The sequence below is a fragment of the Tinamus guttatus genome, unplaced genomic scaffold (assembly GCF_059628265.1).
Source record: "Tinamus guttatus ecotype Peru unplaced genomic scaffold, ASM5962826v1 Tinamus_guttatus_pri_ptg000254l, whole genome shotgun sequence".
In the NCBI taxonomy this organism is placed as follows: domain Eukaryota; kingdom Metazoa; phylum Chordata; class Aves; order Tinamiformes; family Tinamidae; genus Tinamus; species Tinamus guttatus.
The window spans coordinates 83,390-109,993 of record NW_028288788.1 but is presented as its reverse complement, the minus strand read 5'-3'; the positions used below and the strand labels follow the sequence as shown (position 1 = coordinate 109,993).

Genomic DNA, 26,604 nt, shown 5'->3' with positions numbered 1-26,604 from the left:
CGCTCCCCGGGCCAATGCGGGGCGGGGCCAGCGCGGGCCCCGCCCCCTCGGCGCGTCCGTCACCGCGGCAACGCGGCGGGGATGGCGGCGGCGGCGGCGCTGCTGGCGCTCGCGCTGTCGCTGTCGCTGTCGCCGTCGCTGTCGCCGTCGCCCCGCGTCTTCCTGAGCAGCTGGGCGGTGCGCGCGGGGCCGCGCGGGGCCGCCCGCCTCGCCCGCCGCCGCGGGCTGCTCTGTCTGGGCCCGGTGAGGGCGGCGGGACCGGCACGGCCGGGGGTGCCGCTAGAGGGACCCCCGGGATGCGCCCGTGTCCGGGACGTGTCTCGCAGCTGGGGCCTGTCCCCCCCGTTCGGGACGTGTCCTGCAGCTGGGAGCTGTCCCCTGATGTGGGATGTGTGCCCCTCTTTGAGGCCTGACCCTTCCCTGGATGTGTCCCCTATCTGGGACCTGTCCTCTGCTCTGAGACCTAACCCCCCATCTGGGACCTGAGCCCTTACTGGGGATCTGTCCACTGATCTGGGTCCTAAACCCCTATCTGGGACCTGTCCCCTCTCCCCCTTTCAGGGTCTGTCTCCCCAATCTGTGTCTGTTTCCCCTCTCCCATCTGGGGCCTGTCCCCCCCTTACCCAGGGCTCATCACCCCATCAGGGTGTCTTGGACAATCCCCTCTCTCCCTTCATTGGATTCATCCCCTGCGCTGGGACCTGGTCCTCCCTCTGGGACCCAAATCTGGGAACGGGTCCCCTCTTTGGGGCCAGCCCCCCCATCTGGTCCTAGCCTCCCCTCTGGTTCCCATCTGCCGTTTCAGGCCAATCCCCCCAAATCCAGCCCTGCCGCTCCGTGTGGGGCCAGGGAGCCTTTTAGCAGGGTCCATATTAAAGCAGAGGAGCCTTTTAGCAGGGTCCACACTAAAGCAGAGACCCCTCCCTGCGGGTGCAAGAGCTGATGCCTTAGCAAGCAGGCGCGAATGCAAATGGAAATTGAGGAGGAAACCGGAGCAATAGGGTGCCGGGAGCTCATCCCAGAGCGCCTCAGCCATTAAATGTCTCCTTTTGATCTCCACAAGCCGCGTCGGGCCGGCAGCGCGGCCCAGCTCCTGCTGCTGGTTACGAAGCGGCCCCCCGCGCGGTCCCTTGTGCCTGCAGGTGATAGAGGGGGAGCCCTATTACCACTTCAGGCACCGCGGCACGGCGCAGCGCTCCCTGCGCACGCACGGCGGCTGGAACATGCGCCTGAAGAAGGAGCCGCAGGTAACGGGGGGCGAGCGCCGGGGCTGCAGACGGGGTCGTGGGGTGGAGAGGCCGCAAGGGCATCAGTGCAGCCCGGCTCGGGCCCCACAGCGGCGACGAGGGGCAGTGCGGGCACCTTCTGCTCCTTTTGAGGTTAAACCCCCGGGTGGGAAGGTGCAAGATGCACCCGGAGGTGCCGGGTGATCCAGGCACGGCCAAGGGGCCGGAGGAGCCCCCTGACGCCCGCGCACTGCCCAGGTGCACTGGTTCGAGCAGCAGACCCTGAAGAAGCGCGTGAAGAGGAGCGTGGCCGCGGTGCCCACGGACCCCTGGTTCCACAAGCAGTGGTACATGGTGAGCTCCTGCCCTCGCCTTCCCCTCCTAATCCCGCTGTCCCCAAGCGGATCGGCCCCCAGCCCGTAAGCAGGGCTAATGCCGGCCGCGCTGACGCGGCGGTGACACCGGGAAGGACACGCCAGGGACGTCCGCACAGGCTCTTTGTTCATCTCTTTTCCAGAACAACGGTGTGAGGCCGGACCTGAACATCCTCGCCGCTTGGGGCAAGGGCTACACGGGCTCGGGGATCGTGCTCTCCGTCCTGGACGACGGCCTGGAGAAGGACCACCCAGACCTGGCTGCTAACTACGTAACTCCAATTACTGCCTTCGGGGCTCAGTAACCAAGGTGGCAGGTGGCACCTTGTCCTGGGTGGCACCTTGCCCTGGGCATTCGGCCTCTCCACGGCTGGAACAAAAGGCTTAGTTTTGTCACAAGGGATCCTCACTGTGACAAGGAGGAGGCGTTAGAACTCCACGTGGTCTGTAAAGGCAACGCTCAAGCCCCCCAAATAGATGTAATTAGACCAAGCAAAGCAGTTAAACCTTGTGAGCCCTCGCGTGCTCAGAAAGCAAAGAGAACTGGGGAGTCTTAATCAGTTGCTTATAATAACACGGTTTTAGTGTTTTAATTCCCCTTTGCTACCGCCGCTGCAGGAACTGGGTTAACTCACTCATAGCCCCTGGCATATCGGGCCGTGTTTTCTCCTTGAATGTGAGCCCAGGTGCTACGAACCAGCACCATGACGTGCAGTCGCACCAATGCAATGAAATCCGCCTCAAAACATTTCCGAGCAGCCGCCGGCCTCGCTGGGAGGCAACGGGCCGCGGAGGCTGGGCCGAGCGCCAGGGAGGCTGCACCGAGCTGCTCCCCAATGCGGCTCCTCAGGCTCGTGCCGCTTTCTGCAACAGGATCCGCTCGCAAGCTACGACTTCAACAGCAACGACCCCGATCCCCAGCCCCGATACACCGCGTGGAACGAGAACCGGTGAGCTCGTTGGCTCCATGTGCAGACCAACCTCCGCGCCCGGGGCTGGGTATTTCTTATCTCTCTGGGCTGAGGCTGTTCCGGGCTCTTTCGCTCCTCGCTGCGGCTCGATCGCAATCTAACGCTACCCCCCAGGCACGGCACACGTTGTGCTGGGGAAGTGGCGGCTGTAGCCAACAACCGGATCTGCGGAGCAGGCGTTGCATACAACGCTAAAGTTGGAGGTGAGCAATTACCCCTCTTTGCCGGGGTGGGAGTTAGGGATGTGCTCCAAGGCCCGGAGCACCGCGCGGCTTTGGGTTCCTGTCCGGCTGCACCGCGTTATCCCCGTCTGAAGGCTGCAAAGGCAACTTGGCTTCTGTGTGAGCAGTGCGGCCGCGTTGGCACCGCGATATCCTTGTTGGGAAGGGTTTCTGCCACGCTTGTCCCTGCTCTGTGGGCACCGAGGGGACCTGAGGGAGTCAGAGCTCTGAAAAAACAGGCCCTTGAACCCGAACTTCGTAGCAGCACGATGAAAATGCGTCTCAGATCTTGCTTTGCGTGTGTAAAAGCACCAAGAGCTTCTTCCCCTGTGCTGGAGGCGGCTCCGGGCTTGCAGGACACTAGAGGGTACTGAGCAGGTAGAGCAGAGGGAGCAGCGGCTGCAGGGCTGCGGGTGCCGGAGTTACTGCCCCTTCTGCAGGGGAAGGTTGGGGCAGGTGGCACCGCAGGCTGGGTCCCCCCCCCGTGTGGATTGAAAAACGGATTGAAATGGCTCAAAAACTGGGATAACTCGCGGAGCTGCAGCGGGATTCGCAAGGAGCTCGCGGTCCTGCAGGATGAGGCCAAAGACGGACACGGCAGCCGGGGAGCGGAGCCGGGGCCGTGCCGCCCGGCCTGGGGCTCCCATGGGATCCGGCTGGGGCTGTCCCAGGCGTCACTGCCCGGCGGCCCCGCTGTCCTCCGTGCCCCGCAGGCGTGCGGATGCTGGACGGGTTCATCACGGACATCGTGGAGGCGCAGTCCCTGAGCTTCCAGCCGCAGCACATCCACATCTACAGCGCCAGCTGGGGCCCCGAGGACGACGGGAAGACCGTGGACGGGCCGGGGGTGCTCTCCAGGGAGGCCTTCTACAAGGGGGTCACCACCGTAAGCGAGCGGCGTCCCCGCGTCCCACGCTCCGCACGGGAGGATTCCCAGCTCCCCATCCCTCTTTCCAGGGCCGGGGCGGCCTCGGCTCGCTCTTCGTGTGGGCCTCGGGCAACGGCGGCTTGCACCGCGACGACTGCAACTGCGACGGCTACACCAACAGCATCTACACGCTGTCGGTGGGCAGCGCCTCCGCCAGCGGCCACGTGCCCTGGTACAGCGAGGCCTGCTCCTCCACGCTCACCACCACCTACAGCAGCGGCACCGTGAGCGAGAAGCAGATCGTGAGTCCCCCCTGGCTCCCCTTAATACAGTATCTGCATGGAAGGAGTTATCTGCGTTGAAAGCACGAAAAGAGCTGGAAAACAGGACCCCAGGGAGCGTTTGGCGATGGGATCCTGTCCTGCTGTCAGCCCGTGGCTGCGCTAAGAACCCCCCTGTCCTCCGCAGGTGACCACAGACCTGCACCACCGCTGCACCGACCGGCACTCGGGCACCTCCGCATCGGCCCCCTTGGCTGCCGGAATGATCGCCCTGGCTCTGGAGGCCAAGTAGGTCCCGTCTGGTGGCCGCCCCATCCCGCAGCCCAGTGCACGGCTGGGACACGGAGCGGAGCTCTCCTGTGTGCTCGGGGCTGCCCGTTCTCCCCCGGGAGAGGGGACAGGACGAGATTTGTCCTTTGGCAGTGCCCGTTCCTCCCGTTTTGGCAGCCAGGGAAGTTGTTTTGGTCCAAGCCAGTCCCCAATGCCCCCGCCCAGATAATTATCCAATATCAAGAGTCAGAAGAGCCAAATTCCAGCCTCCAAAGCCAGTCCCAGATAGAGCGCGCTGCCCCAGAGCCCTCCTTGCCTGCAGCCCAGCGCTGACCTGGCGGGACATGCAGCACCTCGTGGTCAGGGCCTCCAAACCGGCCCATCTGCAGGCAGAAGACTGGGCTGTGAACGGGGTGGGACGCAAGGGTGAGTGGATGCTCGGCCGTGGCCACCGCATCGCGCTCCAGCCTCCCCTCCGACATTCGTGGGAGGACACGGGGCTCCCTAAGCTGTTTGCCGGGGACAGGGGACCCCGGTCCTCTCGTGTCCCAGGTCTCACGTTCCTTCTCTCGGGTGGCACCTGCCTTTCAGTGAGCCACCACTATGGCTATGGGCTGCTGGACGCGGGGCTGCTGGTGGAGCTGGCCAAGAAGTGGACGGGAACTCGGCCCCAGCGCAAGTGTTCGGTCAAGGCCCTTCACACCCCCCGGTACGGGGAGAACCCCCCTCCCGGTGTCCCTATGGTTTGGAGGGCAGGATGTCCACGGAGAGGAGCTCCAACCTCTGCCTTGCGCCCCGTAGGGACATAGGCTCCAAGCTCTCCATCTCCGTGAACGCCTCCTCCTGCTCCGGGAGGACCAAGGGCATCCGCTCGCTGGAGCACGTCCAGGTCCAGCTGTCTCTGAGCTACAGCAGAAGAGGGGACCTGGCGATCGCTCTCAGCAGCCCCATGGGGACCACGTCCACCCTGGTGGCCGTGCGGTGAGGGGGCCCCGCAGGTGGCCACGGGGACGTGTGTTGCAGTGGGAACGTTGCAGCGGGAACGTTGCAGCGCAGGGACTTAGCCTGGGACAGGGAGGGTCTTCTGAGCCTGTCCCGGCGCCAGGGGACCCGATCCCACAGTAGAACGGCCACTCCTGGCCCCATGGGGGAAAGGGGTCACAGCAATCCGTGCTGCGTCCTGGCATGGTCCCGTTGCATGGGGAGCTCCGGCTGGTCGCGCGGCTCCCCCCAGCCTGGCACTCATTGCTCTTCCCCTCCAGCCCCTACGACACCAGCCAGGAGGGCTACAAGGACTGGACCTTCATGTCCACCCACTTCTGGGACGAGGACCCCCAGGGCACCTGGACGCTCCTGCTAGAGAACAAGGGCGATGCCGATAACGCAGGTGAGCGCCCAGGGCAGCGACCCCTTCCCGGGGCTCCCGGTCCTTCCTTCCTCTTCCTCTCCTGATCAGCAACTTCTTGCCCTTCTCCTGCTGGGCTCGGGGCTGGCTCCATCCCCCTTTTCCGACGGGTTTGGGGATGGGCAGGGGCCCCTTCCCTCGCGGTTCGAGGGGCCCCGCGCTCTCCTCCGCGTGGGCCCGTCTCCCGCCCCGCAGGCGTCCTCAGCACCGTCGTCCTGCACCTCCACGGCACGGACGAGGACATGCGGGGCCGGCGCGCCGCGGCCCCCGCCGTGAGCAAGTGCCTGAAGCGGGACCCGCAGGGAGCGTGCGAGGGTGAGCGCTGCCCCGTGTCACCCGCAGGGACACGAAGGGTGTCCCCATGGGACACGGAAGGGCAGGAGGCCACCGTGCTGTCACCAGCAGCTGGGACAGAGGGAAGGCGCCCGCTCACCCCGCGGCCTCCCCGCAGAGTGCGGCGGCTCCTTCTTCGCCTACCGGCACTTGTGCCTCTCCTACTGCCCCCCGCGCTACTACGGCCGCGCGCGCCGAGCCGCATCCCCGCGCGCCGGCGCCGTCTGCGCCCGCTGCCACCCGTCCTGCTACACGTGCCGGGGCGCCTCGGCCAACAACTGCACGGCCTGCGCGCCCGCCTGCGCGCTGGACGAGCGCGCGCACTCCTGCGCGCCGGCGCGGGGCCGCGCGGCGCGGCCGCGGCCCGGCCTGCTGAGCCTGCTCCGCGCGGGCTCCGCGCTCATCGCCGTGCTCTACGTCACGCACCGCGCGCGGCCGACGGGGACAGGGCGGCCGCGGCCGACGCACACGTGAGCTCCGGGGGCGCGGGATGCTCCCAATAAACTGTTTGTTGCCATTCCTGCTGGAATGAGGGTGGCATCACCTGCTGAGCCCACCCCATGCCAGGCCCCTGTGGCGCAGGGCTGGTGACGGTGACTTTCCTCCCTGCCCGCTGTCGCCAGCGTCCCTTGGGCTGCTTAAATGTGCCACGAGGGCCCAGCGCTGGCGGAGGCCACGCGCTGCTGCGAGCGAGGAGCTATTTGCAGCAGGACTCAGCTGCACGTCCCAGAACAGGGCAGGAGCCGCGCGCCCTTTCCCAGGCACCGGGGAGGAGGAGGAGGAGATGTGACCTCCCTCCAAACAGCTGCGCCCGGGTAAACACATCCCGCGCCTCCGGCATGAGCTCAGCGGGAGCTCCTGGCAGGGAGCACGGAGCAGAGCTCCATGGAGCAGAGCTCCGTGCGGCTGCTCCGGAGCGGCCCCGGGTTCCCGTGCGGACGTGCTCGGTGCCGGCCCGCGTTCCCGGCCGGGCTGGGACAGCCGGGAAGCGCTGCCAGCTGGGGCCCTCGGCGGGAGGGCTCGTGCCAAGCGGTGCCAGCCCCGGGTGCAGCGAGCTGGGGCACACGCGGAACTCCGAGGAAGGAGCAGGAGCTCGGTCCAAACGTGTAATTCCCATCCCAGCCCTGCAGCAGGACCCTACAGAGGCTGGGAATGGTGCAGCGTGGGGAGCCTTTTCCCCTGGGATTTCCCTTGGGAATGCAGATAGCAACAAGCTGCTCGTGGGAGGACCCCAGCCCTGCTCACGCCCCAGGGGACACGCTGGGATCTGTGCCACCACCACCCGGAACTGGAGAGAGATTAAAAAGCAGCTCAGGCCGGTCCCAATGTCCCGGGCCCAGAGTGAAAAAGCTGGATGTGCCAGAGCATCCCCGGCCCCTCGGAGCTGGCCCTTCCAGGAGGGGTTTCTGCGGGAAGCGGCGCCGCTCTCCCGGGCGCTGCCCTAGTCCTCGGGCGGCAGCGTGCGGGGCGGGAAGCGCCGGCGGATCTCGGGCCGCACGTCGCCCTGCGGAGAGAGGCGACGGCTGCGGCGGGAGCCCCTCGGTGCCGGGAGCTCCCGTCCACGCTCCTCACCGCCTGGCAGAGCTGGCCCAGCAGCGGGATGAGACGCAGCAGCTCCTCGTCCCCAGGGTCTCCCTGCCAGCTCGGCACCAGGATCCAGTTGGCAGCCTGGGGAGGCAGGAGGAGCCGCTGCGGGTGCCACGAGCGGCCAGGCCGCTCCAGCCTCCCGGGATGCGGCGGGGCCGGTACCTGCGAGGACAAGCCCTGCACGGCGTGGTCCAGGGCCACCGTCCTGGCCAGGTCCCTGCGCAGGACGGCCAGGTCCTTCCAGTAGCAGCCGTGGGCGCAGAGACAGTCCCGTTGGGAGAGGCAGCGCCTGGGGACACGGACGGGACATGGGACGATGGGGAGCAGCCCGGGATGGGTGGGCATGGGGGAGGCTGCGCTGCCCTCACCTGATCAGCCTCCTGCCGGGGTCCAGCACCTCCAGCACCTTCTTGGCGAAGTCCTGCTTGGCCGTGGTGAACACCAGGATCTGGGAGGAGAGCAGGGCGGGAGCAGAGCAGAACCCGGCCCCGCTCCGTCCGGGATTGGGGGTTTATGGGACTGCCCGGAGCCCCCCGTGCCAGGGGGCTGGGGGACTCGGGTACCTCATAGCTCCCGGAGAGGCTCTGCAGGAACCGCTGCGCGTGGGGCCGCAGCTGCAGCTGGACCTGGAAGGGAGCGAGAGCCCCGGGCAGCCCCCCCGGCGCTGACGGGGCCTCTGCAGGAGCAGGGGGGTCCTCCCGCGGCCCCCGGGGGACACAGGGACCCTCGTCCCCCTGCACCCGCCGTCTCACGCACCTCGTACTCCTCTCCCTGGAAGGCCGTGGTGAAGGTGCGCGCGGGGCCGCGCGGGTGCCCGCCCAGCACCGACGTGCAGAGCAGGGTCCCGTCCTGCGGGCGGGGAGCAGGATGAGCCCCCCAGGGCCCCCCGGGACCCCCGCCCGGGGCTCCCCGGCTCCCCCCATCTCACCAGCTCCAGCACCAGGGTGGGCTCCGGGGTCCTGCGCGTCTTCACGGGGCGCTCGGGGCTGTGCAGGGGGCCTGGGGCAGCGGGGGGCAGCCTGGCAGGGGGTGGCACACGGTCACTGATGCAGCAGGGCCACCGGGGTGGGGGCACGGCCGGCGGGTCCTTGTACTCACAGGCTGGGGACATCAGGGTCCTGCTGCTCATCCGCGGGGACCCCTGAGAAGTAGGTGCCGCCGTGGGGGGGCTCTGGCGGGGGGACCCGGGCCCCGCGGCTCCTCGTCCTCGCCGTGGGGGCTGACGCGCAGCCCCATCGCTCCCCGTGGTGCCCAGGGGCCGGATCGCGGCCCTCGGGATGGAGCCGCCGCGGGGACGGGTGGCCCTGCCCGGGGGTGGCGGGGGCTGCGGGGAGGGCAACGCGGCGCCCAGGGTCCATCACCCTGCAAGGGGCAATGCCCCCCGCGGTGACACCCCGGACCCTCCTCACCTCGGCCACCATCTCCCCATCTCTGTCGGCTCCTGGCCCGCGTGCGGGCTCCGGCTTTGGTGGCTGAGAGCTCCAGGGTCCCCACGTCCTCTCCGTTCTCCCCCCGGCGCCGCTTGGCCCGCGGGGTGACCTGCCCTGGGCTGGCCATGGTGGGGGCACCCCCAGCTGCCACCCACAGACCCCCCACTCAGGACAACCAGCCCCACCTGGGGACAAGCCTCTGCCTGGGGCAGGGGGCTCTTATAGGGCAGCAGCCCCACCGGCTCCTCCGCCCCCGCTTTGGCTGCACCTGGAGCTCCCCTGCCCCAGCTGGGAGCCCCCAGGCTGGGGCCACATGGGCCACCCCACCAGGGCCACCCAGAGCAGCCAGACCCTTGGGGACACCTGTGGGGACAGCGATGCCCGGCCGGACCCCAACTCCCCTCCTCCCTCGGGGGGACTCCTCTCCAACCCCCTAATAAAGCCCCCATCAAGCTCAGGCTCATGGGGCAGCAGCAACGAGGGGCGAGGAACCTTGGGGAGAAATTTATTTTTATGAGGTTTATTTTTCCACAAAAGCAATAAGTTAGGGCGGCGGGGGCCCGCAGCGGCGCGCCGCCTCCCGCACGCGGCGCTCCTCGCGCGCCGACCAGGGCCGCGCGTAGCCGTCGGCGCGCAGCACGATGCGGTTGAGCGTGCGCTCGCGGTTCACGTGGCGCTGGGCCATGAGCACGTAGCGGCGGCCGCGCTGCAGCCGCGGGCACCCGCACGCGCTCGGCACCCACACGTACTCGCGCGGCAGCAGCGGGAAGCGGCGCCGGTACCGCGCCAGCACCCGCACCTCGTGCCGCGTCTCCTGCCCCACCAGCTGCGTCTCCACGATCCGGGCGTGGAAAACTGCGGGGCGAGACGGGGTGAGCCGGGTAGGGGGGTCCCATCCGTGCACGCCCGTCCCAAACGCAGCCCGTACCGAAGTCGCTCTGGCAGAAGTGATGGATGCGCTGGGAGTGACCCTTGGGCGTGCGGCACTTCCCGCAGTGCCCTGTGGTGCCAAAGCCGCCGGGTAGGGGGGAGCCACCGGCCCCAGCCCCTCTGTCCCGCTCTGTCCCCTGCCCGGGCGCCCCGTGGGGCTGCAGCACCTGCGAGGGTCCCACTGTGACCAGGGGGGTCTCTTGGTGGCATCTCCGTGCTGGAGCCCCGCGGTGGCGGCGGCGGAGGGGGGTCCGGGCTGGGCTGGGGGCTGCCGGCGTCGCGGGGCTGCGGCTGGCGCAGGGCGCCGGCTCCACGCGCCCGGGGCGCCCAGAACTCGTACTCGATGCCGGGGTTGGGCTCCTGCAGCAGCACCTGGACGGGGGGCAGCGCTCAGGGGCGGCCGGGGGTCCCCGCGGCCCCCGCGGCCCCCACGCACCATCACGTGCAGCTCCTCGGCCGTGGGCCCCGGCGCCTCCAGGCTCTCGGTGCCGTCGGCGGCGCGCGCGTACAGCAGCCGCGTGCCGGCCGCCTCGTAGGCACCGGGCCACGCGATGGCCCAGTCCCCGTTGAGCACGTAGCGCCGGTCGCTGCTCATCAGGGCTGCGGGGAGCGACGCGCTGGGGACCCCGCACGGCCCTGCTGGTGGCCGGGCGGGGGACAAGGGGGTGGCAGGCACTAGCCCGGACGCCTGGGCCCTGCTGGAGGCCTCCAGGCAGTGGGACCGGGGCAGTGGCACCGGCCGCTCCGATCTACTCCCTTGCAGGACTTGGCCTGTGCCCAAGCTGGAGCCAAGCGCTGATGGGCAGACCCTGTCCCTGTGTCCCCTACGTCCCTGCCCCAGAAAGGTGCCCAAAGCGCTGCCGAGTCCAGTGGCCTCGTGTTGCTTCGGCAGCACCTCTGAGCCGGCAGCCGCCGGGCCCCGCGCGTCCTACCTAGGTAGTTGCGGCTCTTGTCTGTCACCTTGATGTTGGTGGCCCCAGCCGGGATCTTGGTTACGTTCATGTACCCAAAATAACCTGGCAGATGGGGCAGAGTCAGGGCACAGCTGGGGCACAGCTGAGGTGACACTGCCCTGAGGGGACATCCCAGGAATGGGGCACAGCTCCACAGGGACAATGTGTCCTGGGGATGGGACACTGCCCTGAGGGGGCATCCCGGGAATGGGGGACTTTAGGTCTGGGCTGCCCCTGTGCAGGCAGGGAGCGGGTGGCAAAACTGTGCCAGCAACGGAGCCTCCTCGGTGTCCATCAGTGCCATGTGCTGGGGCCAGGAAGCAACTAAGGATGATGCCACAGGCGGGCTGGGGCTGGGGATGGGATCCCCCAGTAGGGACAGGGACTCTTGGGGACCCAGCAGGGGACAGGACCCCAGAGCGAGGGGAGCCAAGAGCCAAAGCATTCACCCATGGAGGGGCCGGCGCAGTGGAGCATTCACCGGAGGACGGGGGTGCGCCCTGGAAGAGCCGGTGCACGAAGACGCAGGCGCCGGGGCCGCCGCCGCACTGCCCGCACGCGTCGGGCTGCGCGCCCGAGCCCAGGATCCCGTCGCAGCCGGCGCTCTGCGGGACGGAGGGGACGGAGAGGCCGGGTGAGGACAGGGAGGAGGGTCCGGCAAGGGGGCTGGGGGCTGCGCACCCACCAGGCAGCGCCCGCCGACGCAGAGGTCCGGGGAGCCGGGGCTGCAGCGGGTGCCGTCCAGCACCCGCCCGAACGTGTAGTAGAAGTTGTGCCCCGCGGCCAGGCAGTTCAGGTCGCACACGTTGGGCGCTGCCGGTGGGAAGAGCGGAACGGGGGTGATGCCGGTGGCGGGCGGCCCCCGGGACAGAACCCCCCATGCTGGTGCCCTGGCACTCACCTCCGTGGAAAGGCACCCAACGGTAGCGGGCCGGGGTGCCGAGCACGGGCTTGGCGTCGTACAGGGAGCACTGCATGGCGCGGAAGGGCACGGCGCCGCGGGGACAGCCCTGCGGCACAGCGGGGCTGCAGGCGGGGGCCGCGGGGACAAGGGGCCCTGCCGGTCACGCAGCCGGGCGATGCCACCGCCGTGCCAGCCCCGCCGCTCTCACCTCCAGCTGGCACACGCGGTACTGCCGCGGCTCCCCCTCGCACGGCTCCTCCACGGGGACCCTGCGGTGGCAGCGTCAGCGCGGCTGGGCCCTGCGCCTGCCCCCCGTCACCTTCCCAGCAGAGCGGCCTGGCCTGGCAGGGGGGCAGCAGAGCAGGGCCGCACTGGTGTGGCTTCTCTGGTGTCTAGTATAGGGTTGTGCCATGCCACCCTGTGTCCCAGGGGTGATACTTGGCAAAGGCCTAAACTGTCAGCCTGGCTCTGCAGCAGCTCCTAATGGCCTGGGGCCACCGCGAGGGCATGCACAGAGAAGGGGGACTCATGGTGACAGAGCAGACCCCACATGCAGAGCCAGGTGAAGCCGCGTCCTGCCCGCCAGGGCCCCACTCACCGCAGGCAGCGCCGCGTGCGCAGGGCGACGCCGTCCCCGCAGCTGCTGGAGCAGACGCTCCAGGGCCCCCAGGACCCCCAGGCGCCGCGGGCCGGGGGCTCAGGCTCCCGCGCCGCGTTCCCCGGCGTCAGCTCCTGCTCGGACGAAGATGACGGTCACGGCAGGGCGCCCCTGGGGGGGACACAGGCCCCCGCACCCGCTGCGCTCACCTGCGCGCGGCCCAGGCCCAGGCAGGCGAGCAGCAGCGCTGGCCACGGCGTCCGGCGCCTGCGGAGCGGAGGGCGCTGAGCGGGGCCGGGGGGGCCGCGGCGACACCCACGTCCCGGGTCCCCAGCGGCAGCAGGCGCCGCACCGAGGTTGAGGGGGGGACGGGGATGCTGCAGCCGCCGCCCCGAGCCCCCCGTCCCGATCACCGCCGATCCCCCGGTCCCCGCGTCGGGCGTGCCCGGGAATCCCCGGCCGAGCCGGTTTGCTGGCGCCGAGCGGCTCCGCGGGGCCCGGAGCGCGGCGCAGCGGGCGGGGACGCCGGGGCCGGTCGCCTGGGACATGCGGGGCCCGGGTTCGGGGGGGGGGGGGACACGGGGTGCCGGTTCGTGGGGGAGGAATCGCCCCTTCCGCGGGGGGCGGTCGGGAGCGGCTGGGCCGCGGCGCCGCCCCGGGCCTCGACGTGCCTCAGTTTCCCCGGGGCGAGGAGGGCTGCGGAAGGACGGGGGTGCAGGGGGTGCTTACCCGGGCCGGGGGGGTGCCGCGGGCCCGGCCATGCCGCCCCTCGGCGTGCGGGGCGCTCCGAGGCGCCCGGGGGGCCCGGGGGAGCGGCGGCGCCTCGCGGCTCCCTCCGCACTCGCCTCCCGTCGCTCCCCGCCGCGATATTAATATCCAGCCCCAAAGGTGCGCCCGGCCCTCCCGAGCTCCCGTTAACCCTTCGGGGCCCGCGGCGCTGCCGAACCCGCCCCGGGAGGGCGGGGGGCGGTTTCGCTGCGACGGGCCCCGTGGGGAGGTTGGGTCGAGACCGGCCTCCCCCTCGTCCCGCGTCGCTTCCGCCCCCTCCGTGAGCGCGGCGGGACCGGGTGGCGTCCGCCCCCGCCGGGGACGGGGGGCCCAGGCGTCCTGCGCGCGTCGCTCCCGCGCGCCGCGGCCTCCCCCGGGGCAGAGCAGCCCCCGCTGCGAACGGGCCCGACCCCCCCATAACGCGGCCGCCGCCGCGAGCGGGACCGCCCCGGTACCGGTGCCGCCCGCCCCGGCGCCCCCCGCTGCACCCAGCGCCGCGGCGAGCACCGAGTTAAGGGGCGGCGGGGCCCGGGGGGGCCGCGGCGGCAGCTGCCGGAGCCCCCGTTGTGGCCGCCCGCCAGCCCCGCGGTCCGACCCAGCTGCGGGCGCCCGGACCGGGGCGGGCGGGACGGGGGCGTCCCCCGGCACCCCCTGCCCCGCGGCTGGTCGGGACGGAGCAGCCCCTGCCCGGCCTCGTGCGGAACCGGGACGCCCCGGTGCTGGGGGAGGCTCCGTCCCGGTGCGGGGGGGAACAGCAGGACCTGCTGGGGAGGCCTGGGGGCTTCGGGGGGCAGATGGAGGGGGCCGGACTGGTCTCCCTTAAACCCTGCACCCCCCATGCACAGGCTGCCGGTGCCAGTCCCGCACCCAGCCCCAGCCCCGATGGGTGGGCACCCCCTCCTAGCGCCCACGGGCTCCCTGCTCACCGGTGCCCGCACCCGAGATTGGCAAGAGGCCGGTGCTGAAGGGGTTACAGCCCTGGCACCCACAGGACCAGCCCCCCCGGGCTGCCCCCGTCCCCCTGCAGAGCTGGGGACGATGGCACGGAGGCGCCCTGAGGACTCCGGTGGCTACGTCCTGGATGTGGCCGGTGGGACCGTGTACAAGCGCGGGCGGTTCTTGGGCGAGGTGAGTGCCCCACTGCCCCGGTCGTGCCCCATGGGACCCCTCTTGGGCCTCCATCCCCCTGGCAGCACCACCCTGAGGGCTCCCACAACCCCCGACCGCAGGAGGAACACGGAAAGGGAGGCAGAGGGCGGCCTGGGGACGCTGTGACCAAGCTGGAGCAGTGCAGGTGTCCGGGGCCAGTGTCCTCTGCACCTGCCCGTGTCCCCTGGGCTCCCTGGTGGCCCTGTGGGAAGGACGCGTGACCCGAGCACCTGGGTCCTCCTCATTCATCTGCCTCTCGCTGGTCGCTGGCCCTGGGGTGTCTCCAGGGCCACGTTGGTGGCTGAGCACCCGCGTGGGGCTCAGTCCCGCCGGCCGCCCCGCAGGGAGCGTTCGGGCGCTGCCACGAGCTCGCCGACGTGCGCAGCGGCAGGGTCTACGCCGCCAAGATCATCCCGCGGGCCCGGCTCGACGAGCCGGGGATGCGGCAGCGGGTGAGTCTGCGCTGGGGACAGACGGGGACACACCTGGGAGAGGAACGATGGACCCAGGGACCCTGCTGAGGCCCTGCCCCAGCCCGGGGAAGCGCATGCAGCATTCCCAGGCCCCTTCCCCACCGATGCTGATCCCATGGGGCCGCTGAGCGGAGCTGGAGGCTTCGGGCTGGCCCCGCCGCCCCGTCCCCATCCCCGTGCGGGGGGCCGGGCACCGCTCTCGCAGGTGCAGCGGGAGCTGGAGCTGCACAGCCGCCTGCGCCACCCGCACGTCGTCGGCTTCCACGGGCACTTCATCGACACCCGCAACGTCTACGTGGTGCTGGAGCTCTGCAGCCGCGGGGTGAGTGCGGCCCCGTCCCATCACATCCCATCTCGTCCCGTCCCATCTCATCCCATCCCATCCCATCCCATCCCGTCCCGTCCCGTCCCGTCCCATCCCATCCCTTCCCGTCCCATCCCATTCCATCCCATCCCATCCCTTCCCGTCCCGTCCCGTCCCATCCCATCCCATCCCTTCCCGTCCCGTCCCGTCCCGTCCCATCCCGTCCCGTCCCGTCCCGTCCCATCCCTTCCCGTCCCATCCCTTCCCGTCCCGTCCCGTCCCGTCCCATCCCATCCCATCCCATCCCTTCCCGTCCCGTCCCATCCCATCCCATCCCATCCCATCCCATCCCATCCCATCCTGTCCCATCCGATCCCATCCCGTCCCATCCCATCCCTTCCCATCCCATCCCACCGGCTCTGCCGGGCCCGGTGCTGACTCCGCTCCGTGTCCGCAGTCCCTGGCTGACGTGCTGCGGGCCCGGGGGCGGCTGCCGGAGCCGGAGGTTCGGTTCTACCTGCGGCAGCTCCTCGCGGGGCTGCGCTACCTCCACGGCCAGGGCATCGTGCACCGGGACCTCAAGCCGAGTGCGTGGGGACGGCGGGAGGGCCCCTCGAGGCGCCCCCAGCCCGGCCACGCGGCTCACGTCCCCCCGCCGCAGGCAACCTCCTCCTCACCGAGCGCCTGCGCCTGAAGATCGGGGACCTGGGGCTGGCGCGGCGGCTGGCGGAGAGCGGCCGCTGCTGGGGGTAAGCGCGGTCCCCGCATTGGGGACACAACTGGGGACATGGGGCTGGTGCAGCGGTTGGCGGAGAGCAGCTGGTGCTGGGGCCAACGGCCATGATTGGGACCCAGCTGGGGACATGGGGTTGGCAAAGTGGCCGGCACTGAGCAGCTAGAGCTGGGGGTGGGCGCGGTGGCCACATTGGGGACATGGGGACCTGGGGCTGGTGCAGTGGCCAGTGCTGGGGGTGAGTGCGGTGGCCACACTGGGGACATGGGGACCTGGGGCTGGTGGAGTGGCCAGTGCTGAGCAGCTGGTGCTGGGGATGATTGTGATGGCCACCTTGGGGACATGGGGACCTTGGGCCGGTGCAGTGGCTGGTGTTCAGCAGCTGGTGCTGGGGGTGAGCGCGGTGGCTGTATTGGGGACACGGGGACCAGGGGCCAGTGCAGTGGCTGGTGTTGAGCAGCTGGTGCTGGGGGTGAGCACAGTGGCCTTGTTGGGGACATGGGGACCTGGGGCTGGTGCAGTGACCAGTGCCAAGCGCCTGGCACTGGGGATGAGAGCAGTAGCCGTATTGGGGACACGGGGACCTGGTGCAGTGGCCGGTGCCGAGCTGCCGGCGCTGGGGCCGAGCGCGGTGGCCGCGTTAGGGACACGGGCGCCCGCTCCCGGCCCGCCACAGCGCGCGCTGCGGGACACCTGCCTACCTGGCCCCGGAGGTGCTGGACGGGAAGGGCCACTCGGCCGCCTCCGACGTGTGGGCGCTGGGCTGCATCACGTAAGCCGTGGGGCGGCCGTGGGGCGGCCGCGGGGCCGGGCACGCGCTGAGGTGCCGTACGCAGGTACGCGGCGCTGGCCGGACACCCCCCGTTCGAGGGCGCGGGGCGGCGGGAGCTGCTCGAGCGCGTCCGGGCCGCGCGGCCCCCGCCGCCCCCCGGCCTCTCGCCCGCCGCCCGCGCCCTCCTGGGCGCCCTGCTCACCCCCGAGCCCGCGGCGCGGCCCGGCCCGCGCCAGCTGCTGCGACACGACTTCGTCACGCAGGTGCGGGGACACGGTGGGGGGGACACGCGGCCCCGAGGTGCAGGGGGGTCAGCGCCTCCCGCTCCGCAGGGCTCCGCTCGCCCCGGCTGCCGCCCGCTCCGCTCCGCGCTCGCCGCGCTGAACCGGCGCCTCGGCCGCCCCGCGGGGACGCGGCCGTCACCCCCCCGGCGTCCCCAGGTAGCCACCGAGTCTCGCGAGCAGCCGCTTACGAAAACCTTTATTAGTGCTCGGAACCGTCTAAAACCCAGTGGGGGGACGGGGAGGGCAGAAGGGAACAAGAAGGGGACATCGCGCAGGGGCCGGAGGGCTCCCGGCCCGGCCGGGCTCCGCGGGAGCTGCCCTCAACGCAGCCCCGGGCCAGCACCAGCAGCACAAGTTAGTGGAGGGACCGAGTCAGTTGTGGCCTGGGAAAGGACAGAAGGAAAACGCACCCGTGTCCCGTTCAGTGCCGCTTCCCTCCCTGGAGGAGAGGTCTGAAAAATAACCCTGGGAGCTCAGGGAGACGTGACACAAACAGCCACGGGAGCGCCCGCTCGCCTGTGCCTAAAACAGAGGGGAGAAGGAGAAAATGCTTAAAATTGTCCCACCGAGCAGCAAGGAGCTGCTTTGCTGCACGTGCCAGCACAGGAGGGGACGGGCGAGGAAGGACGGTGCTGGCTTTCCCATGTCACCGGGGGCTTGGGGACGAGGAAGGGCAGCGCAGGGACTGTCCGCACTCGGGATGAGCTTCCTCCCCGCTGCAGCTCCGTGGAAGCAGCTGCGACGGGCAGGGAGGGGATGCGGAGCCGCCCCGGACACAGCGAGGGACGAGAGGACGGGAAAGGACAGGAAACGCCGGCCGGGGCCATGGGGAGGGACAAGGGGACGCTCGGCAGAGCCCCGGGCCCACAGCCCTGCGCTCGTCCGCAGCGGGAGCCAAGCCCAGGCCGGGGCGAGGGGCGACTCCCACGGCCCGAAGGAACCGCAGAGCGACCCCGAGGCAGGCGGACGGGCGGGAACGGAGAGGAAAGTCCCTGAGAGCACCTGGAAGAGCGGGAGACCCGCGGCCCGGCTGGAGGATGATCCCGCCCCGCGCTTCCCGAGGCGGATGCAGGAGGAACGTGGGAAGGGAACGGCCCTCGTGCCAGGGTCACCTGCAGGGCCTCGACACGGGGGCTCTGCAGGGCCCGGCGCCCACGAGGGCCGCGGGGCTCCCCCGGCAGCAGGGAGCCCCCCTGCACCTTCCCCTGTCCCTAACACTTGCTATTATTAAAGCCCTTTGCCAGGCGGGACAGCGCGTCCTCCTCGGGTCACGCAGCCGGACGCGGGCAGAGCTGGAGCCGCACGCCCGGGCACGGGGCCTCCTCGGGATTTTTATCCCAGGCATCCGTGTCGTTTGAAGCCACTGCTTTTTTTTTTCCTTCCCCGCAGCCCTGCACAATCCCACCCTGGCTTGGAGGGGACAGCAACCGCACCGGAGCTGCTGCGGCGGTGACCTGGGCCCTGCAGGGACCGGCTGCCCCAAGAGGGGCCCGGGCAGAGTCCGAGGAAACCCCCAGGCTGCCTCCGAACGCCCCCAAGGAACAGGGAGCACCCGGAGGGGGGCTCAAGGCTCCAGGCCTCTCCCCCCAGCCCGGCCGCGGTTCCTGCCCAGGCTGGAACAGTCACAGGGCTCAAGGAAGGACATGGGGTCAGGAGAGGTGAACGTGGTTGTTTTTAAACTTTGGGATCTCCCCATCTTTATTCCACAGCTGTCAGCTGCCAAAGGCGGGGAGAACACGATTCCTAATACAGCTTCTTAGGCCGTTTGCTTTGTGGCCAGAACAGTAAATCTACCCTGGGGCACAAAACAAGCCGAGCCCTGTGGGAAGTCTCGTTTCTTAAAAGGAGGGATTTTAAAACGATGATTCAGGCTTGGTAACTCCTCTCACCCTCCTCCCCAGCCAACAACGAGGCCAAAACTCACCCTTTTGCAGAAATGAGGCTCAAAGTTCAGGTAATTTGTGTGGGCTAGTGACAGCTTCAGCCCCTGGCTAGGGTGGCTGGCAAAGGCAATTGGATTCCCTCTGCCGAGCTGTCACTGCAGAGCCCTGGAGCAGGGCTGAGCCCAGCTCCTGAAGCCCCCGGTGAGCTCAGAGGACCCTGGAGGAACAACCGCCCACGTCAGGGTTGGCCCAGGAGGCATTTGGTGACAGAAGTACCAGGTTTTGCTCGGCCTGGGAGGACTGGTGCGTAGACAAAGGAGCTGGCGTGACTCAAACGGGCTGGAGCAGCTTCTCAGCAGGCCGAAGGCAGCGAGTTGCTCTCTACCTTCAGTCCTTTGCTGGCCAGGAAGGCGTCCTGCTTGGGCTCGCGACCCAGGAACTTCCTCAACATGTCGGAAGCATCCATGGAGCCGCCAGGATGCAGGATGCAGTTCCTGTAATCCATGCCCACCTGCAGGGAGAGACAAGATGGGTACACGTGGAGCACGGACACCTTGCCACCGACCTCGCTGTGCAGCCACCCTGTCCCTCCTGCCACCTCCCTGCCCCTCGCAGCACAGCCAGGCAGCTCCCACCACGCGCGGGACATCCCTCCCTACCTTGCAGTTCATGATCCCCTCCTGCTTGAAGCGTGTGTGGAACATATCCATGGAATACACTTCGCTCCAGAGGTAGCCGTAGTACTGGGCATCATAGCCGCCGGCCAAGTGGCCAAACGTGGCTGGCATGTTCGTACCTTGGCAGCAAAGGAAGGGCAGGGTTAACTGGGAAGGCTGTTCAAACAGGCACTGCTCACAGCAGGGAAAAATACCTGCATGCTCCTAACTTTATCAGGGCAGGCTCTGGATCAGCTAGTTCACAATCACAGGGGAAACAAGAAAGAACCTTTCAGTCATTTTTGTATAGATTCAATCCTGCTTTTCCTGGAGTCAGCAGAAACAGTGAAAAACAGAAACTGTGCTTTGTTCACCCTGGTAAGCCAGGCGGGCCTCAAACCCAGACTTGAAAGGAACCTGCTGAGCCGAGTTGGCCAGGCTGGCCCCGAAAGGCAGCAGGGCTGGGACCCCCATCCCGAACGGCCCTGGGTACCTGGGGTGGCCGGAACGCCCAGCACCTCTTCGCAGAGCCGGGCAAACACCTCCACGGGGTCAGCTTTGGTCTGGGTGTGCAGCGCCTGGTCCACCTTGGCCAGGACGATCTGACGCAGGTTGAACAGCCCTGTTTGCAGAAGCAGGAGGCAAACTGAGATCCTGCTCGAGAGCAGAAGCATCCCCGAGGCCGGGTCACAGCAGGGGATTTTGGACGGTTCTCCCCACCTCTGCTCCGCTTCCCCAGACCACTCGCACCCACAGCGAGGTGCTGCACCCCTGGGAACACAACCCTTGCTTCCCTCCAGCCCTTCTTCCCCGTCTCCTCCTTCCCTCTGCAGGGACTCACCTGTGTTTGCCTGCCTGGATTTAATTAGCTTCTCCAGCAGCTCGTCAGGGATAGGGTTTCCAGTTTTGTAGTGTTTGGACATGCGCAGCAGCGGCTCCTTCTCCCACACCCAGTTCTCCAGCATCTGGGATGGCGCCTCGACAAAGTCCCTCTCCACGTGTGTCCCGCTAAACATGGCAAACTCCGCCTAGGAGACATGCCCAGAGTGTCCACACACCCAGCTCAGAGCCGAGGGCAGGAGGACAGGGAAAAGATGACAAACCCCAAGAGAGCAGACCCAGCCCCTGCCCAGCCTGACAGGACTAGCCCAGAAACAAGTGGTCGGGATCTGAATGGCAAAGTTCCCTGGTTCATAAACAACAAGATGCTTCCAGCCCTTGGAAGGTGATTTGGAGCAGGATATTGCACTTTTGGCACTGGAGGGGAAGAGGAGAGCGAGCAAAAGCCAGGCTGGTGGCCAACACTGGTCTTCCTTGGAAGCCAGCCCTGACTGACAGCTACAGCACTCTTCCCAGCCCTGGTCCAAACCTCTGCCAGCCTAGCCAAGCCCTACCTGCGAGCACAGCTGGTGCATGACGTGCCCAAACTCATGGAAATACGTCTCCACCTCGTCGTGCTGCAGCAGGGAAGGCGCATCCGGCGTGGGCTTGGTGAAGTTGGCCACCATGGCCGCCACCGAGATCTGCCGGCTGGAGTCCGGCAACAGGCAGCCTGGCTGCAGGCCGAAGCAGGCTGCGTGCCCGTACTTCCCTTCCCTAGGAAAGGAAAAGGAAACCGTCAACAGGAGCTCCCACCAAATCAGTCGCGAGCCACCACTCAGGGCCGTGAGGTCCCGCTCAGAGCGGAGGACCCCAGCGATGATCAGGGGCCTGGAACATCTGCCCTGTGAGGAGAGGCTGAGGGAGCTGGGCCTGTTCAGCTGGAGAAGAGAAGGATGAGAGGGGATCTAATCAGTGTATATAAATACCTCAAGGGAGGGAGTGCAGAGGACGGTGCTGGTCTCTTTTCAGTGGTGGCCACTGATAGGACTAGAGGAAATGGCCGGAAACTGAAGCACCAAAAAATCCATAGGAACTTAAGGAAAAATTTCTTAACAGTGAGGGTGCCAGAGCCCTGGAACAGGCTGCCCAGAGAGGTTGTGGAGTCTCCTTCTCTGGAGATCTTCAAACCCGCTTGGACACAGTCCTGTGCCACGTGCTTTAGGTGACCCTGTGTATGCAGGGGGCTGGACTAGATGACCTCGAGAGGTCCCTGCCAACCTTGAGCATTCTATGATTCACACAGGCCTAGAGCTCCTGGGACTCTCCCTCACCTCTCACCTCTCCCTCTGCACAGCCACCCAACTGCGAGCAGGAGGAGAGCCCCTTCTCTTCCCCAGACACTTTGCAGGCTCTGTTCCTGCTGCCCCTGCCCTCATCCCGCTCTTCGGCTCGCCCAAGGCCTCACCGTGGGTACAGGTCCAGGTAGAATTTGCCGATGGTCTCCCCGGAGGAGGTGTCCTTCACCGTGTAAAGCTGGACGTCCTCATGCCAGACCTGAGCCTTCTCCTCCAGATGGAAGGTGAGCCCCAGCAGCTCCTGGTATATAGCCAGCAGGCCCGAGGTGACCACCTGCATGGGGAAGTACTCCTTCAGCAGGTTCTGATCCACGCTGTACTTGGTCTCCTCCACCTGATTCATGTAGTAGCGCATGTCCCAGGCATTGATGCGGTTGTCAAACTCCAGGCCTCGTTTCTCACACTCTTTCTTTTTCAGATCCAGGATCACAGCCCGTTCCTTCTCCCCAAGGGGTTTCAGCTTCTGGGCCAGTTCATCTGGGAGAAGCAAAGGAAACAGAGTTAATCCCCAGTGGTGAGCGCAGCACATGCCCCATCCTGCCCTTCCACAGCCTCGTGCCCTACCCAGGAAAGTGGCCACCATTTGGCTACTTTTAGCCATGTTCATCTCCAGCACGAAGTCGGCGTGCGTGTTGAAGCCCAGGAGACCAGCTTTCTGAGCCCGCAAGTCCACCAGCTCCTTGAGGATCAGGCAGTTCTCCTGCAACACAGAGCCAGATGAAGAGCGCAGCAGGATACATAGGCAAGAAAGGAATCACAAGCTGCAATAGGTAAAGTAACAAAATATTGCATTAGATCCCTCCAACGCCTAGTAAACTTTCAGAATCCTTCACTGGACCAGAGCCAGGGAATCTCTTTACCACAGGCTGAGGGAAGTTGTCATCACAGCTTGCTCTAACCCCCGTCTTCCTCCCTAGTTCTACCAACCGTGTTGTCTCTGCACGCTGCCATCTCCCTCCTGCAGCGATCCGAGTAGGACGGGCTCTCCCTGCACCACTGAGCACTGCTGTCCTCAACACCAGTGGATCCACACGTGGAAGAGCCCTGACTCGCCCCGCCACGCAGCCTCGCTAGCAGGCAGCAGGGCCACCTACCTCTTTGCACCTGGAATTGAACATTTCCTCCACCTTCCTCCTTGTCTCAGGCACGTAGCACTTCTTCAGCAGAGGGAAATAATGGGGGTATTTCAAGGTGACTTTCAGCTTGCCATCCTCCGTCTTCTCCAGGGAGTTCAGGAAGTCCTCAGGGAGCCCCCCTGAGAAAAGAGCTCAGTTGGTGCATGGCTATTGACCACTGAACACCCTCATTCACTTGCATCCAGGTGCAGAGAAGAGCCCCAGCATGGCCTTGCCAGGACTGAGGCAGGCAGGGCCCAGCTTCAGAGAGAATTAGGCCCAAGAGATATAAACTCCATACCTAATTCTTCCTTTGAGAAGGGCAGGTAGGTGGTATCTTCATTGAGGTTCTTGTTGAAGTCTATGCAAAGGATGCTCAGCTTTTTCTTAATAGCTTTGATTTTCTTTAAAATAGAGATGAACAGAGCAAAGTCAGTCCAAAGGGGGAAGTCAAACAGCGCCGTTCACCACTCCTAGCCAGCAGTTTGCCTGCTGAGTTACCCACTACTCTGCAGTTGGCTTATATTCAAGCACAGCACTGCAGAATTAATTGCATACAGGCACTGCGCTCTTATCCTAGAACAGGCTCCCTTTGATCATGCCTCACAGGAAAGCAGCCACCTCAGCAAGGTCCCAGCCTCTCCTGCCAGCTCAGGAGCTGCAGGTGTTTAAGCAGCGGCCTCCTCTACCCTTATTTCATTTCGCCTTCTCTTCTATTTTTAACCCAGCTTCAAGCTCCTTCACTGAGCCAGTGGCTCATGAGAAGAGGGAGCCCCTGAGCAGCTCAGCCAAGGCCAGCCCAGTCCGCTCAGCCCATCCAACAGAAAGGACAAAGGAGGGAACAGAGGTGGCCTCCAGCTTGTCCAGTCCTGTGGGTCTGCTCTAACCACTGCACTGCCCCATTAAGCCTGCAAGGGCCCTTCTACAGGTGCTTATTTTAAGGTTCTTGGCCTCACCTCCTGCGTCTCCTCTGGGAGATGAAGGCCGTTTCTTTTACCCAGTTTGATCAGCCTCTCGAGATATCTCTTTGCTTCAGGCTTCAGAGAAGCACTCTCTGATTTCTCCTGTAAAACAGAATCTGTGAGCACAGGGATATCACAGCACTTTCCAGGGTATTCCCCAGCCTGAATGAGGCACGTCAGGGTTACTAATGCCATTTTACCAGCAGTTATCAAAGCCCCAAACCAGAACCCCAAAACCCAACTCCCCTGTACTCACTCTAACAGGACCATCCTGACTACAGACCTTATTTAATACCATTCGGTTCTAAGTTCTGGGACAAGAGAAAAGAGGGGTTTTTTTTGCAATTCCTGGAGGCTTCAGCTCCCCGCTCAGATGCTGAACCTTTTCGACCCGCAGGCGGTCACTGAGCATGTTCCCGAGCACACACCTGCAGCCAGACAATCCGCTGGTACACGTCCTGCCTCATGCTCATCTCCACGTCGAACTCCGAGAGCTTCTTGTCGGCCTCGGTGCTCGCCGCACGGATGTCCTTGCAGGGAGACACGTGCTGGGGGAAGTCCAGCATGTTCCGACGCACTGCAGAGGCGAAAAGCGGGTTACCCCGATGGTGACAGCCACGTGTCCCCCCACTGCTCACGAACAGGAGTGTGCAGGGACACTCTGTATTAACTGGGAGACAGTCTGACAGCCCTAGAGCCTGACCTACAGCCTGCACTGTCTCTGCAAAACCGCTAACAACAGTCGAGCAGGAAAGCACCGCTCTTCAGACAAGAGGATTCTCCACCCAGCAGAAGGTGAGCAGACAGCAGCTCTCTGTTGCCCACAGAAAGTGCTGACTATTCTGCTGAAGTTAACACTACCCCTGCTTAGCAAGGGATTTTCTTTTTCTTTTTTTCTTCCCCTCCGCCCTTTTTAAGGAAAAAATAAAGCAGATAAAGGAAAAAAGAGGCTTGCAAACTTGCTTCTACTCTAAACAGACGCAATCACCTTGCAACATAGATGGTCAAAAGAGCCAACAGATGTCATGAGGCAGGAGGAAGGTTGTAAGACTTTGGCACTCTAGTGCTGTAAATAATTAACCTGAGATGTATTTATTTGCCAACATAATGCCATCACACTGTGTTACTTCACACATAATCTCTAAAACTGGTATTCTGTTTAAACAGAGAAGATACACGGGTCAATGTATCTCTGGACAGAAAGAGCTGAAGATTTCTGGGTCATCCAAACTATTTCTGCCAATGTACAATTTACTTGTGCTAAATGCATGCTGACATATAAAGACGTGAGACAATCTTCAAATCTCATAACTCTTTCCAGACCCTACCCCATTGCCAAAGCAGTACCACTGCTACAGCCCTGTCATGCAATCCTTACAGTCCTGTTTCAAATCTACTCCTTTCTTTGAGGTTATATCTAGCTGCATTAACATTAACTCGAAAAACATCACAGCACTGAGGCTGAGGGAATCAAGCAAAGAAAGAAAGATGACAGTGCAGAGCACAGACACAAAAATTTCTTCACAAAGTGCACACTTCCAGAAGGCAAGTACTCTGTTTTTGTCTACCTACCCGTATATTCCACCTCCACATCAGCCAGTGCCTTGAGGGTGTTTTCGTAGGACACTTCTCCCTGCTCCTGGGAGCCCACCCGGTCATAAACCAGCTTGGTCCTTTCGGTGAGCTCTGCAGCCATCGTCTCTATCTGCTCGGCAGTCAGGTCCCATCTTAGCTGATTTGCCAAGAGCCTGGGGGACTGGCTGTCCACAACGTTACCTGCGTGCGTAGGAAGGAAACTCAGGCATGGAGCATTACATGTTCTCACCTTACACGAGCTGGAAGGAAAATCCAGCTGTGTATCTAAACCTCGATAAGAAAAGCACTTAAAGGAGAGGCCCAGCAAACAAACCACGTGCAAAGAGAACTCTAAGGAAGCCAAGGGATCCAAACAGCAGCCGGATTATTTTCGGGGCGGTGTTTACCCTGTGCGTTATGAGAAACCCGACGCCCTCCCTGCTCCCTCACCCGTTGCGCCCATGGCAGGTGCACGTGGCCGCGAGGGGCCGGCAGGGCCACAGCGAGAGCCTTGGCCAAGAGGCCGCGCAGGGCAGGGGACAGCGGGGGACGGCTGCAAAGCCCTTGTGGGGCTGCCCTTGCTCCCCTCCTGCCCCCCGCGCAGCCCCCATTCCCCTCATCCTCTGCAGCCCCTGCTATCCCCCCCATCCCCTCATCTCCTTGCTGCTATTCTCGACCCCCTCCCCTTCCCCCTGGGCCCCCTCCCTGTCCCCCTCACCCGTCCCCGCTATCCCGGCGCCTCTCCCCATTTTCTGCACCCCTCACTCCCATCCCAGCCCCTCTCCTTATCCTCCCCTTCACTTCCCCCTATCCCAGCCCCTCATCCCGGTTCCCTCTCCCCCCCTCCCCGTATCCCAGCCCCTCATCCCGGTCCCTCCCCGCCTCCCCCGTATCCCAGCCCCTCATCCCGGTTCCCTCTCCGCCTCCCCCGTATCCCAGCCCCTCATCCCCGTTCCCTCCCCCTCCCCCCCGTATCCCAGCCCCTCATCCCGGTTCCCTCTCCCCCCCTCCCCGTATCCCAGCCCCTCATCCCGGTTCCCTCTCCCCCCCCTCCCCGTTTCCCAGCCCTTCTCCCCGCTCCCCCGGCCACCCCAGCCGCCATCCCGCCCCCCCGGCCGCCTCCTCGCTGCCCCCCGGCCGGGCCGCCCGGCCGTACCCGTGGGGGGAGCCATGGCGGGGCCGCCGGGAGGCGCCGCTGCTGCTGACGAGGCGGGAGGGCAACGCGCCGGCCCCGCGCACGGAGCATGTGCCCAACCATAGAGCGCGCGGGAGAGAGCGGCCGCCAGGAGGCATTCTGGGAGAGTGGAGGACTCGGCCGCTCTCCCGGCCCGTTCTCGCCGGTGGAGGGGAGGGAGCGGGACGAGCCGCCCCCGCGGGCCGGGCCGGGTCTCAGCGAGGCGAC

General features: G+C 66.1%; 5 protein-coding genes across 5 annotated transcripts; 2 read left to right on the top strand and 3 right to left on the bottom strand.

Moving 5' to 3' along the window:
* Window positions 1-81: 81 nt before the first annotated feature.
* PCSK4 (proprotein convertase subtilisin/kexin type 4) lies at window positions 82-6,423 on the top strand. The gene is made up of 15 exons (XM_088526808.1): window positions 82-243; window positions 1,143-1,247; window positions 1,485-1,580; window positions 1,744-1,872; window positions 2,474-2,550; window positions 2,686-2,774; window positions 3,506-3,678; window positions 3,750-3,962; window positions 4,129-4,229; window positions 4,534-4,637; window positions 4,803-4,920; window positions 5,013-5,192; window positions 5,474-5,598; window positions 5,812-5,931; window positions 6,068-6,423. Exons 1-15 carry the CDS (start codon window positions 82-84, stop codon window positions 6,421-6,423), a joined length of 2,148 nt encoding a protein of 715 aa, XP_088382934.1.
* A 967-nt stretch (window positions 6,424-7,390) lies between these two features.
* On the bottom strand, window positions 7,391-9,093 carry LOC148594327 (CTD small phosphatase-like protein 2). Its single transcript, XM_088526807.1, has 8 exons — window positions 8,946-9,093; window positions 8,465-8,535; window positions 8,293-8,385; window positions 8,100-8,162; window positions 7,905-7,984; window positions 7,699-7,825; window positions 7,522-7,617; window positions 7,391-7,453 (listed from the first exon to the last, which is right to left on the bottom strand). The coding sequence occupies exons 1-8, from the start codon at window positions 9,091-9,093 to the stop codon at window positions 7,391-7,393; spliced, it is 741 nt and encodes a 246-aa protein (XP_088382933.1).
* Window positions 9,094-9,510: 417 nt separating this feature from the next.
* ADAMTSL5 (ADAMTS like 5) lies at window positions 9,511-13,112 on the bottom strand. The gene is made up of 12 exons (XM_088526805.1): window positions 13,081-13,112; window positions 12,561-12,618; window positions 12,352-12,485; window positions 11,962-12,022; window positions 11,751-11,859; window positions 11,535-11,662; window positions 11,331-11,454; window positions 10,829-10,912; window positions 10,333-10,496; window positions 10,064-10,268; window positions 9,895-9,966; window positions 9,511-9,821 (listed from the first exon to the last, which is right to left on the bottom strand). Exons 1-12 carry the CDS (start codon window positions 13,110-13,112, stop codon window positions 9,511-9,513), a joined length of 1,482 nt encoding a protein of 493 aa, XP_088382931.1.
* Window positions 13,113-14,157: 1,045 nt separating this feature from the next.
* LOC148594326 (inactive serine/threonine-protein kinase PLK5-like) lies at window positions 14,158-18,594 on the top strand. Its single transcript, XM_088526804.1, has 8 exons — window positions 14,158-14,247; window positions 14,613-14,720; window positions 14,803-15,063; window positions 15,503-15,632; window positions 15,707-15,794; window positions 16,455-16,550; window positions 16,615-16,813; window positions 18,544-18,594. Exons 1-8 carry the CDS (start codon window positions 14,158-14,160, stop codon window positions 18,592-18,594), a joined length of 1,023 nt encoding a protein of 340 aa, XP_088382930.1.
* On the bottom strand, window positions 18,503-26,466 carry THOP1 (thimet oligopeptidase 1). The gene is made up of 13 exons (XM_088526717.1): window positions 26,359-26,466; window positions 25,200-25,403; window positions 24,056-24,204; window positions 23,622-23,729; window positions 22,967-23,069; window positions 22,645-22,805; window positions 22,115-22,250; window positions 21,661-22,027; window positions 20,768-20,969; window positions 20,215-20,401; window positions 19,867-19,995; window positions 19,377-19,513; window positions 18,503-19,228 (listed from the first exon to the last, which is right to left on the bottom strand). The coding sequence occupies exons 1-13, from the start codon at window positions 26,372-26,374 to the stop codon at window positions 19,070-19,072; spliced, it is 2,058 nt and encodes a 685-aa protein (XP_088382843.1). The 5' UTR covers window positions 26,375-26,466; the 3' UTR covers window positions 18,503-19,069.
* Between the last annotated feature and the right edge of the window lie 138 nt (window positions 26,467-26,604).

Bases quoted from the DNA above. Each gene is read 5' to 3' on its own strand.
- LOC148594327 (XM_088526807.1), bottom strand. From the start codon at position 9,093: ATGGCCAGCCCAGGGCAGGTCACCCCGCGGGCCAAGCGGCGCCGGGGG. The intron at 7,826-7,904 runs GTGAGGGCAGCG...CCGTGTCCCCAG, and splicing joins CCCGGCAGGAGGCTGATCAG to GCGCTGCCTCTCCCAACGGG. The intron at 7,454-7,521 runs GTGAGGAGCGTG...CTCTCTCCGCAG, and splicing joins TGGGCCAGCTCTGCCAGGCG to GGCGACGTGCGGCCCGAGAT.
- LOC148594326 (XM_088526804.1), top strand. From the start codon at position 14,158: ATGGCACGGAGGCGCCCTGAGGACTCCGGTGGCTACGTCCTGGATGTG. The intron at 14,721-14,802 runs GTGAGTCTGCGC...GCCCTGCCCCAG, and splicing joins AGCCGGGGATGCGGCAGCGG to CCCGGGGAAGCGCATGCAGC. The intron at 15,795-16,454 runs GTAAGCGCGGTC...GGCCCGCCACAG, and splicing joins GAGAGCGGCCGCTGCTGGGG to CGCGCGCTGCGGGACACCTG.
- PCSK4 (XM_088526808.1), top strand. From the start codon at position 82: ATGGCGGCGGCGGCGGCGCTGCTGGCGCTCGCGCTGTCGCTGTCGCTG. The intron at 244-1,142 runs GTGAGGGCGGCG...TTGTGCCTGCAG, and splicing joins GGCTGCTCTGTCTGGGCCCG to GTGATAGAGGGGGAGCCCTA. The intron at 4,638-4,802 runs GTGAGTGGATGC...CCTGCCTTTCAG, and splicing joins GAACGGGGTGGGACGCAAGG to TGAGCCACCACTATGGCTAT.
- ADAMTSL5 (XM_088526805.1), bottom strand. From the start codon at position 13,112: ATGGCCGGGCCCGCGGCACCCCCCCGGCCCGG. The intron at 12,619-13,080 runs GTAAGCACCCCC...TCCGCTCCGCAG, and splicing joins GCGGCACCCCCCCGGCCCGG to GCGCCGGACGCCGTGGCCAG. The intron at 11,455-11,534 runs GTGGGTGCGCAG...TCCGTCCCGCAG, and splicing joins GCGTCGGCGGGCGCTGCCTG to AGCGCCGGCTGCGACGGGAT.
- THOP1 (XM_088526717.1), bottom strand. The intron at 23,730-24,055 runs GTGTGTGCTCGG...TCTGTTTTACAG, and splicing joins AGCGGATTGTCTGGCTGCAG to GAGAAATCAGAGAGTGCTTC. The intron at 20,970-21,660 runs GTGAGGCCTTGG...TTCCTTTCCTAG, and splicing joins TACCTGGACCTGTACCCACG to GGAAGGGAAGTACGGGCACG.